Source organism: Chrysochloris asiatica, unplaced genomic scaffold (assembly GCF_000296735.1).
Source record: "Chrysochloris asiatica unplaced genomic scaffold, ChrAsi1.0 scaffold00087, whole genome shotgun sequence".
Lineage (NCBI taxonomy): Eukaryota > Metazoa > Chordata > Mammalia > Afrosoricida > Chrysochloridae > Chrysochloris > Chrysochloris asiatica.
The window spans coordinates 11,631,391-11,642,989 of NW_006408605.1; the positions used below are offsets into that span (position 1 = coordinate 11,631,391).

Sequence of the window (11,599 nt, forward strand, 5' to 3'; positions counted from 1 at the left end):
TACTTTTGTTGAAATCATTATAACAAATCTCATGGGTTTATGTTGTCACAATTTTTACATGAGGACTGCTCACTTTATGGCTTCTTTCACTCTTATTTTCCTCAAAAACACCTACTCATATCACAGACTCTAAAATGCAGCGATCATTTCTGGATTATTAACTAATGTATTTCAAGACCTGGTACATAGATATCAACAATACTTCTTTGAATAAAGGATTGATTCATTGCAATTGAGTGACTTTCTGATTATATCACTCCCCAAAATAATTTCCAAACTCTTAGTAGAAGACTATATGTATGTATATATAAAGATATACACGAATACTATACGGGCGTGTATAACTAAATCCTTAAATTTTAGATTATAGGGAGATAACAAAATCGCAGCAATTCTTTTCAAAATAAATCAACACATGGTGGCGCTGCAGGCTAAGACGTATTAAAAAAAGAAAGAAAGACGCTTACCAACTCAGATCTCCAGACCAAAGAGAAAAGCCTGTGAGCAGAGCTCAGGACCAGTAAGTCTCAAGAGAATGCTACTCACCGACATTTATGGGCAAGCTATCAACTGACATTCTATCACGGTCTCAGTCTTATCGCTTTCTGACATAGAGTTGGATCAGGACCCTATTCGTCAAAGTCTTTTGCAGAAGTAAAGATGGAGGCCGCTGGAGAGCGCTTTCCTAAACAAAGGCAAGTCCTGCTTCTATTTCTCTTGCTGGGAGTGGCTCGGTCAGGCTGGGAACCGCGTCGTTATTCTGTGCAGGAGGAAACAGACAGCGGCTCCTTTGTAGCCAACCTGGCCAAGGACCTCAAGCTGGGAGTTAGGGAACTAGCTGCACGGGAAGCCCGGGTGGTCTCTGAGGATAACCAACAACGCTTACATCTTGATCTGCAGACCGGGGAGTTAATATTAAATGAGAAATTGGACCGAGAGGAGCTGTGCGGCCCTACTGAGCCCTGTGTAATGCATTTCCAAGTGTTACTGAAAAAACCATTAGAAATATTTCGAGCTGAGCTCCTGGTGAGAGACATAAATGATCATTCTCCTGAGTTTCCTGAAAGAGAAATGACCCTAAAAATCTTAGAGAATAGCCCTAATGGGACTGTGTTTCCTCTTAAAAAAGCCCAAGACTTGGACGTAGGCAACAACAACGTTCAAAATTACGTGATCAGTCCCAACTCTCATTTCCATGTTTCTACACTCAAGCGGGGAGATGGCAGGAAATACCCTGAGCTAGTGCTGGACAAAGAGCTGGATCATGAGGAACGGCCCGATTTCAGAATAACAATAACAGCTCTGGATGGTGGCTCTCCATCCAGATCTGGCACAGCACAGATCCACATAGTGGTCCTGGACGTCAATGACAATGCTCCAGAGTTTTCTCAGAAGCTCTATGACATACAGGTCCCAGAGAACAGCCCCATAGGCTCCCTAATTGTCAAGGTCTCTGCTAGGGATTTAGACACTGGGATTAATGGAGAAATATCATACTCACTTTTTTATAGTTCTCAGGAGATTAGTAAAACTTTTGAGCTAAATCATCTTTCAGGAGAAGTTCGACTGATTAAAAAATTAGATTTTGAGGCAATATCCTCATATGAGCTGGATATAGAGGCATATGATGGTGGGGGACTTTCAGGAAAATGCTCTGTCTCTATTAAGGTGATAGATGTTAACGATAATTTTCCAGAACTAACTGTTTCATCACTTAGCAGCCCTATTCCTGAAAATTCCCCAGAGACAGAAGTGGCACTGTTTAGGGTTCGAGATCGAGACTCAGGGGACAATGGAAAGATGATTTGCTCCATCCAGGATGACCTCCCATTTCTTCTGAAACCATCTGCAGAGAATTTCTACACTCTGATAACAGAAGGGGCATTGGACAGAGAGAGCAGAGCTGAGTATAATGTTACCATCACCGTTACTGATTTGGGGTTCCCAAAACTGAAAACCGAGCACATAATAACAGTATTGGTCTCCGATGTCAATGATAACGCACCTACTTTCACTCAAACCTCCTACACGCTGTTCATACGCGAGAACAACAGTCCTGCCCTAAACATGGGCAGTGTCACAGCCACAGACAGAGATTCTGGCACCAATGCCCAAGTCACCTACTCTCTGCTGCCGTCCCACGACCCGCACCTCCCCCTCGCCTCCTTGGTCTCCATCAACTCGGATAACGGCCAGCTGTTCGCGCTTAGGTCTCTGGATTACGAGGTCCTGCGAACCTTCGAATTTCGCGTGGGTGCGACGGACGCAGGCACCCCAGCGCTGAGCAGCGAGGCGCTGGTGCGCGTGGTGGTGCTGGATGACAACGACAATTCGCCTTTCGTACTGTATCCATTGCAGAACGGTTCTGCTCCCTGCACTGAGCTGGTGCCCAGGGCGGCCGAGGCGGGCTACCTGGTGACCAAGGTGGTGGCGGTGGACAGCGACTCAGGCCAGAACGCCTGGCTGTCCTACCATCTGCTCAAGGCCACGGAACCCGGACTGTTCAGCGTGTGGGCGCACAATGGCGAAGTGCGCACCGCCAGGCTTCTGAGCGAGCGCGACGCGGCCAAGCACAGACTGGTTGTGCTCGTTAAGGACAATGGCGATTCACCAATGTCGGTCACCGTCACGCTGCACGTGCTCCTGGTGGACGGCTTCTCTCAGCCTTACCTGCCGCTTCCCGAGGTTTCCGCAGAGGAGGCCCCGGCCCATTCGCTCACCATCTACTTGGTCATTGCGCTGGCATCTGTTTCGTTCCTCTTCCTGTTCTCTGTGCTCCTGTTCGTCGCAATGAGGCTGTGCAGCAGAAACAGGGCTAGGGCCGCCTGGGTTGGTCGCTGCTCGGTGCCCGAGGGCCACTTTCCGGACCACTTGGTGGACTTGAGCGGCACCGGTACTCTGTCCCAGAGCTACCAGTACGAAGTGTGCCTGACGGGAAACTCTAGGAGTAATGAATTAAAATTCTTGAAGCCTGCCTTCCCAAATCTTCTAGCCCAGGATCCTGAGAGGGAAACAGAGGGAAATCCCAACTTTCCGAAAAGTTTAGGTATCTGAAACTTCCCCACTGGGTATATTAGTTTTGTTTCCTTCACTATTCATATATATATATGAATATATGTAATTCTACTTTATTTTCTCTATAATTTTACTTTTGGCTTTATTGGCTGCGTTGTCTTGAAATTATTTTTTTCAGTTATTTTACTCGTAAAATTTTTTACTAGGAAATTTCATAACTCAGAGGCATTGTAGGATGAGCACTGCCCTACTTACTGACCACAAACAAGGTCGGCAGTTCAAACCCACCAGCCGCTCCTCAGGAGAAAAAATGAGACTTTCTTCTCTCGTAAAGATACACAGCGTCGGAGACTTTATAGCAATGAGTCAGACTCAAGTCAATAGCAGTAATTAAATTTTGAGTACTTAATTCTGAAGGATAGTATGCTAGTAATCCTTTTTAATAAGCATTTTTGTTATTAGGTGCCATCGAGTTCTAATTTTAAAAGTATATTTCCGCTATATGAGACTGTGGTGGTGGTTATATGCTGTGGAGTCGATTGACTCAGCGACCCTTTACAAGGTTTCTGAGGCTGTAAATCTTTACGGGAGCAGAAAGCCTCATCATTCTTCCTCGGGAACAGCTGGCAGTTTCAAACTGCTGACACTGAGGTTAGAAGCCCAATTCGTAACCACTATGCTATATGAGACTTTGTTGTGGTTGTTAAGTGCCGTTGAATCTATTGCGACCCATAGCGACCCTGTATAGAGTTTTCAGGGAACAGCTGGTAAGCTTGAACCACCGACCTTGTAGTTCAAACGACTTTACAGTCTGACACATTAGCCCACAGCACCACACCAGGACCACATGAGACTAGTTCATATTTTAAATGTTAGAAATCATTTTAGTTTTATTACTTACACAGGTAAGGCTTTGCTTATAAACCCCTTTTATATTTGAGTGGAAATGTATTTGTTCATATCCAATCTCTCTTTAACATCTTTTTTTCAAAAAGCAGAAATATGTTTAATTTCAAGTTATTAATGTAAAGATCACACTTCAAGTTATTTGAGCTTTGTTCTAAAATATATAATCTTTTGAAAATGTATCTGCATCATCTAGTTCTTCTCATCTAAACCACTGCCGAGAAAACATAGGTGCTTCCTTATCTCTGAAGTTCTGATACACAGGTTGATTCTGTTTTAAATTGCTTCTAAAAGCCAACAGACTTGAGCACCAAGTAATGTGTTGCCTGCAACTGGAAAATTCTCAAGTGAGTTCAAAATACTGGGTCTAGAGGAGTTTTTGAGGGTGCAACATGCCAGTGTCTATTTGCCTTTTGAGTGATGGTATTCTACTGGTTGGTAAGGAATTTGAAAGAAAATACATTGTAAAATTAATTGTAGTTAACAAAATCAAATTTATTAGAAGATTTGTTGATTGCATGGGTTGAAACTTTTGGAAAAATAATCAGTTCTGTTGCCAGAGCTACTGTGTCTCCTGGAGCTTCTCACCTTTGGGAATACCATAAAATGGTATGATCCATGCCCTAATCACAGGCCCTGGAGTCCTGGTGTGGCGCTCTGAGTTAATGCGCTGGACTGCAAGGTTGGCGGTTCAAGCTCACCAGTCGTCCGTATGGGTCTGAACCAACTCAACAGCACTGAACAACAACAAAATCATAGACCCCAGAGCATGTGAATATGTTATGCTATGTGGCAAAGGGTAATTAAGTTTCCGATGAAATTAATGGTTTCTAATCTGCTAACCAAAATAGAAAAAAAATATCCTAGATAATCGGGGTGGGCCTGATTCAATCATTTGAAAGACTTCAGATGTATAGCTGTGGTTTCCCTGCAATTAAGAAATTCTGTCTGTGGACAGCAGCATCAACTCATGCCCCAGAGTTCCAGACCTCTGTTCTAATGGCCTGTCATATGTACTTCTAATACAGAGCAAGTGCCATGAATTTATTGTTCTTATTGTTGCTAAGTATTGTGGAATTGGTTTCAACTCAGAGCGACCCTCTATAAAGTTTCTGAGGTTGTAAATCTTTGTGGAAGCAGAAAGCCTCATCTTTCTTCTGCAGAGTGCCTGGTGGGTTTGAATCACTGACCTTGTGGTTTGCAATCCCTTGCTTTCCCTACAAAGCCACCACATCCATAATAAAATACAGAGCTCCCATAATAAAATAAGTTAATTCCTTATTATAAATCTCTTACCGTATATCTCCTACTGGTTCTGTTTTTCTGGTTGAACCCTGACTAATACATAATTTAATATGTCATGTAAGGTGCTGCTGTAACAAATACCTAAGAATTTGGAAGTGACTTTGGAATTGGCTAGTGGGCAAAGACTGGAGGACATTTAAGAAGCATGATAGAAAAAAAGCATGAAATATTTTGTATAAGATGTTAGTATAAATATGAATGTTGATAATTCTGCTAGTAAGCAATCAGAAGAAAGTAGAGAAAACATGCATTGCCTTTAGAGAAGAGCTAATTCATTATAAACTGACTGTTGGTAGAAATATGGATACTAAAGGCACTACTACTGGTGAGGGCTCAGAAGAAAATGAGAAACTTGTTATTGGAAACTGGAGGAAATGGAACACTTGTTATATAGTGGTAGAAAACCTAACTGAATTGTGTCCTGTAGCTTTTATGGAAAGCAGAATTTATTGGGGGAAAATAGCTTAGATATTTAGCTGAGAGAATTTACATGGAAAAGTTGCAACCTGATTTCTTCTTGCTGCTTGGAGTAAAATGTGAAAGGGATAATATAGGTTGAAAGAAAAAAGAAACTAAATTTTGATGGTTTGAGAAATTTTCAACTTATTCAGATTGAAAAGATGTCGAAATTAGAAGAAGATTCGGTGTCAAGGAAACATATTCTGGAGATAAAACCAAGAATATATCTGGACAACCTTTTGCTGGTGCCTCAAAAGGGTCAAAAAACCAGAATACTCACTAGAAGGCTCTTTGAAGAGATTGGCCTTGTAACTCAGACATCTCCACAAAGCCAGGAATAGAGATGGGACTGTCTAGGAAAGAATTGTGGAGGAGCCTCTTTTCTAACAGAGTGAGCCCCTATGACATACATAGAGAACTCACAAGATCCTTAAGAATGTTGTATCACCAGAAACACTGCCAGCTTGGACTGAAAAGGACAAATAGGACAAAATCAAAGGAGACTGTTGTACCCAAAATTCTATTGGCAAGATATATATCAGTAAGCCTACACTGCTACACACGTGCAAGCTCTAATGAAGAGAAAGTCTTAATTTACAGGATTGAGTGTCAGTTTCAGAAGGCAGAGCTGAAGGACACTGTGGATTATTTCTACACCTTGAAAGCAAATGGAGTTAGCCTGGATGAATTTCTGCATTGCTTAAAACAAGTGACTTGATTTTACTTTCTGTTTTTTCCCTTTTTGAACGGATTGTCTATACTGTTATCTGATACCTTTCTTAATATTATATGATGAGAAAATATAATTTGTTTAGTTTCATAAATCCACAGATGAAAAATAGTTTGCCCAGGATGTATCATATTCAAAATCTTGTTGCTAAGTGCTGTTGAGTCGGTTCTGACTCATAGCGATTCTGTATGGGATTTCCGAGGAGCAGCTGGTGAGTTTGAATAGCTAAACCTTGGCAGTTCACAGTCCAGTGCTTTTCCTATAGTGCCACACCATAAGTACATCCAGAATCTAACCCATCTTACCCATACCTAATTTAGATGATTTAAATGATGATACTTGGGGTTTTTGAAGAAGTGAGGTTTAAATGAAATTTTGGACTAGAAATGATGTTATGATGGGATGAAACCTTTGGGCACCTGGGGATGGAATTAATGTATATTACATGTCAGACGGTTGTGAATTTTAGTTAGCCAGAGTATTGACTGTAGTTGTTGTTGTTAAGTGCCATCGAGTCAGTTCCAACCCATGACACCCCTGTATGGGGTTTCCAAGGAGCAGCTGGTGAGCTTGAACTGCTGACTTTGCAGTTTAAACGACTTTGCACATTAACCCATAGAGCCACACCAGGATAAAGTTCCCACAAAAATGTCCAATCCTCATCTCCAGAACCTGTGGTTATGTTATAATTTGTGACAAAAAGGAAGTAAGGGTAAAGGTGGAATTAAAACTGCTAATCAGTCACTAAAGGAACTAATGGGATAAATTCAATGTATGTAATCACAGTAGTCGTTGAGAGTGGAAATGGGATACAGAAGGCAGTGCTGGAGTGATGTGATAAGAAACAAATGTTCAACTGGCCATTGCTGCCTTTGAAGATAGAAGGAGTCCTGAGCTAAAGAATATGGATAGTCTCTAGAAACTAGAAAAGGAAAAAAAAAAACGTATTCTCTCCTAGAACCTCCAGAAAAAATGCAACCCTTCCAATACATTGGTTTTAGTCCAGGGAGATCCATTTTAGACTTCTGACCTGTAAGATAATAAATTTGTGTTGTTTTAAGCCACTAAGTTTGTGATTTGCAGCAGCAATATAAAACTAATACAAATAGTTACCCAAAAAAGCCATTTCTAAGACATTTGTCCTTGCCTCCCAACTCTAGCCAAAATATTCATATTTTCATAATCCCTTGCAGCTATGTGTATCATACGACTCAGCATTTTAAATTATTTGAAACTGCAACTGGGTAATTGGGAAATTTTTTTCTAAAGATTTTTCACCTTTCTTCCTTTCTCTACTGGAATAGGTAGTGGGGTGAAAGCCTGTTATTGCAGCAGCCAACTTGTAACCATGAGATGATTACCATAAGACAAAGGTCTATACACTAAGAATGATAAGACGGAATAATGGAAAGCTCCTGGATTTCTGATAACATTGTTGAGCCACTAAAACAATTCTTCCATAGTTTCTGTTGCAAGATATAAATAAATGTCTATGTGTTTAAGCATTTGTAGCTGGGTTTTCTGTTGATTATAGACAAATAAATTTCAAGCTCACAAACTACTCCCCCTCATGAGTAAGGTTTATTTATACAGTTTTCTGACTGGGTAATTGAACTTTCAAAGGAATATCCCTAGCTAGTGTATAAATTTGAGTTTCAAAGAATAGAATGAGAAGTTGAGTTGGTGGATGCCAGGCATATTTTTAAATATGTATTAGTGATGTTAATGGGCAAGATGAATAGGATATTTATACAGTAGTCCATAACACTTAATCCTCTCAGGAGGGGAATTAGCAGGGTCAAAACTGACATAGAAAAATGAATGGACTAAACATGGTTGTATAAATCATGGATTGTAATTCTATAATGTATTTTCTTCACATAAGAACAAAAGAGACCTAAAGATAATAATTTTAAGTCCTTCTCTGATTCTTTTCATTTGTATATATTCCCAGTATATTTAGGATGAAGCTTATATCTTCTCCATCAAATAACTAACTATAAAAACTAAACCCAGTACTATAAAGTTGATTCTGACTTATAGGGTTTCTTAGACTGTTAATCTAAATCTCATCTTTCTCCCATGGAGTTGCTGGTGTGTTTATAGTTCATCTTGGTGGTGGTTAATGAAATGGTAACTTGGACGAAGGCCTAATTGGAATACTTGGTGTACAGAGATTGAATATGGGCAAAACACTATAGCCTTTATGCTAGGGAAGGTAGCAAAAAATAATAAAAATAATAAACACATTCTATCCATTTGCTGGATCACTATATCGAAAACTACTACAGAGATTTTACCGCAGGATATGGACCCCCACATCATATATCCCTTAAACTTGAGTATGTCAAGAAGCAGGGCTATTCAAATGATCACTGTTTTTGTTGTTGTTAAGTGCCCTTGAGCGAGTTCCAACTCATAGAAACACTGTATAGGGTTACCGAGGAGCAACTATTGGGTTTCAACTGGTGTGGCACTGTGGGTTAATGCACTGGACTGCAAAGTCAGTTTGAACTGCAAGGTCAGCGGTTCAAGCTGACCAGCACTCCTCGGAAACCCTATACAGGGTTGCTATGGGTTGGAGCCAACTCGCTGGCACTTAACAACAATAACAACAAACCTTGTGGTTAGCAGTCCAGTATGTATCCTACAGCATCACACTAGGACTCCAATGATTCAAATGATTGGAAATTCTCAAATAAGCAGTGTCACTACTGCTTTCAGCATACAGAACCATGTTTGAAAACCATTTCTTTACACTTATCTCTTACATTTGGCTTTGAACATGGCTTTCAAAAATTCATACTTCATGAAACAGAAAATGTACTAACCGGGAGGATTTCTTTTTTTATCTATATTTAAAAAAACTTAATATCGCTATTTTAATCTAAATTCTGTTGGTCACAAACAACAGAAACACAATTCAAACTAGTTCAAGAATTCATATAATCTAATATAATGTAAAATATGTTTGGAGATTCAAACTGATTGAAGGGTAAGGTCTTAAAAAATTTAGAAGACAAGAACATGAATCATTAGTTCCTCTATTATATCTGTTATCTGTTTGGGGTTTTTTTCTACCATCTGGTTTATTCTTTTACTAAAGATCACATAGGAAATTTTACCACATATTTCGAAGGCCTAAAATTTCTCAGTTGTATAAACTGATTCATGCATTTTTCTAATCACAAATTACAATTGCTGGGGATGGATTTGTTGTAAACTATGGCCAAGAAATGAGAAGATTTAAAAAATATTGCTGCTTACATTTTTTTCACATGATGTTTGGGGCACATGAGATATATGCCCTCCTGAAAATAAAGGGAGGCAAATAAATGTCTACACGTGCTTAAAGTACGTACCATCAGTGGGTTCTGGTGAAGGGAATCACAGATAATTTTTCTGTTATAATTTTTGCATTTTTCATGTGCCCATAAATTTAAGGAATCCTTATTTCCAATCAGGGAAACAGAAGGATGTAGCTCTATTACTTTGGATACACAGGCATTTATCTATGTAATTGTTCTAAGTAACAATGATAACATTCATGATGAATTTCTGTGAACTGCTAAGCTCACTAAAGAGAGGTGATGCTTGGGGAGGATAAAGCTGATTACTAGCGGGCTTCAAAGTTTGTGGAAAAATTCATTATCTTTTCATTGATTGATATCTAGAGTGGCCAATAGGTGGTGTTTCCTCACAGATGAGGCAACAAGATAAGTAAGGACTATAACACCTATTTCTCCTTCAAAATCTCCCTTAGAACATTCATTTTATCCAGCAGTGTTGCCATTTGCAAGTTTTTACAGGCTTTTTGTTTGTTTGTTTGTTTGTTTCCTCACATCTAGGTGCTTCAGTTCTCCTCCTACAGTGCCACAGCAGGATTTCATTGTATCTGCTAATGGGATTGTTGCTGTTGTTAAGTGTGATCTAATCATTTGGACTCAAAGAGACCCTACCTTTCATAAGGTTTCTGAGAAGTAATTACAACTAATGTTGTAACCCAGTGTTTATCTACAGCACCAGCAAATACAATTTTTCCAAGCCTATTATCACTATCACCCACGTCCTGTGGGAATGAGGAACATTTTAAGCATAAAGTCAATCTGAATACTAAAGGAGAGAAAGAAGATCATTCCTAGTTCTTTTTAATTTTATCTTTTTCTCTAACATTTCCAAATGGCATATTGAGGTTAATTCCTGATTGTCAATAGACTGTGTTGCACATTTTAAACAGGTCCAGGTGCCCGAATGCATTAGTATGTACTACTCATTTATTAAGTTACTTTGTTGTTGTTGTTAAATGCCATGGAGTCAGTTCCGGCTTGTAGTGTCCCTGTATAGGGTTTTTGAGACGTGACTGGTGAGCTTGAACCACTGACCTTTCAGTTCAAATCGACCTTGCAATCTAGTGCATTAACACGCAGCACCACACCAGGACTCTTTATTGGGGGAAATGCAGCCTTTAAAGTCATTTCCAAAGGATTGGTATTTATATCTTTCTTGGGTTGATCTGGAATATCTTGTAAAGAGCAGTAGTTCTCATTTATCAGTGCAGTCACGAAAAATTAATAAAAACTCTGTCATGATACATGAATGGCAATGCACCAAACAATTTTAAATGTCAAAACTGCATCCAAAATATTTGGTGTGTATTTGTGTGTGTGTGATTGGGGGAGTGGCTGGGATAGATGGTAGAGATATACTGCACATTCAAATATATGCCAAAGTAACAGCGCTTTTTTGTTAAGTGTCCACATTATAAACATATCATTTCCTTTAATATATGGATGTGTATGATAAAATTTGCAATAACATATTCTAGAAGACTTCATATTTGCAAACTAAAGGAATTTTTGCTTTGTACATTTAGCAATCTCAGCATTCTTTGGTCTAGAAGTTGGGTGACTCTTTTGGCCATGATGGAACTACTCAAGAAAGAAAACTGAAAAGCAGACATGGTCATTTCCTCCCCCAATGACATCAGGAAACAGTAAGATTGATAACAGTAACTGACAGGCTGGGATTATGGTGAGGTCAATGGGGTCAAATTAGGTAAACCCATGGTTGGGCCCTATTTTTGTTGAAAATTCTTTTTTATTCATCATGGATTTTAAAATTGATTTTTATTCTCAAAAACAATGAATTAAATACTTTTAACTTTATTAATGTAGTTTGGGATGC

General features: G+C 39.4%; 1 protein-coding gene across 1 annotated transcript; it reads left to right on the forward strand.

Annotated features, from left to right (window-relative positions):
• Positions 1 to 660: 660 nt before the first annotated feature.
• LOC102839723 (protocadherin beta-15-like) lies at positions 661 to 3,054 on the forward strand. Its single transcript, XM_006866239.1, has one exon. The coding sequence runs from the start codon at positions 661 to 663 to the stop codon at positions 3,052 to 3,054; it is 2,394 nt and encodes a 797-aa protein (XP_006866301.1).
• The last annotated feature ends 8,545 nt before the right edge of the window (positions 3,055 to 11,599 follow it).

Excerpts from the sequence above, each read along its gene's own strand:
- LOC102839723 (XM_006866239.1), top strand. The coding sequence starts at position 661 with ATGGAGGCCGCTGGAGAGCGCTTTCCTAAACAAAGGCAAGTCCTGCTT.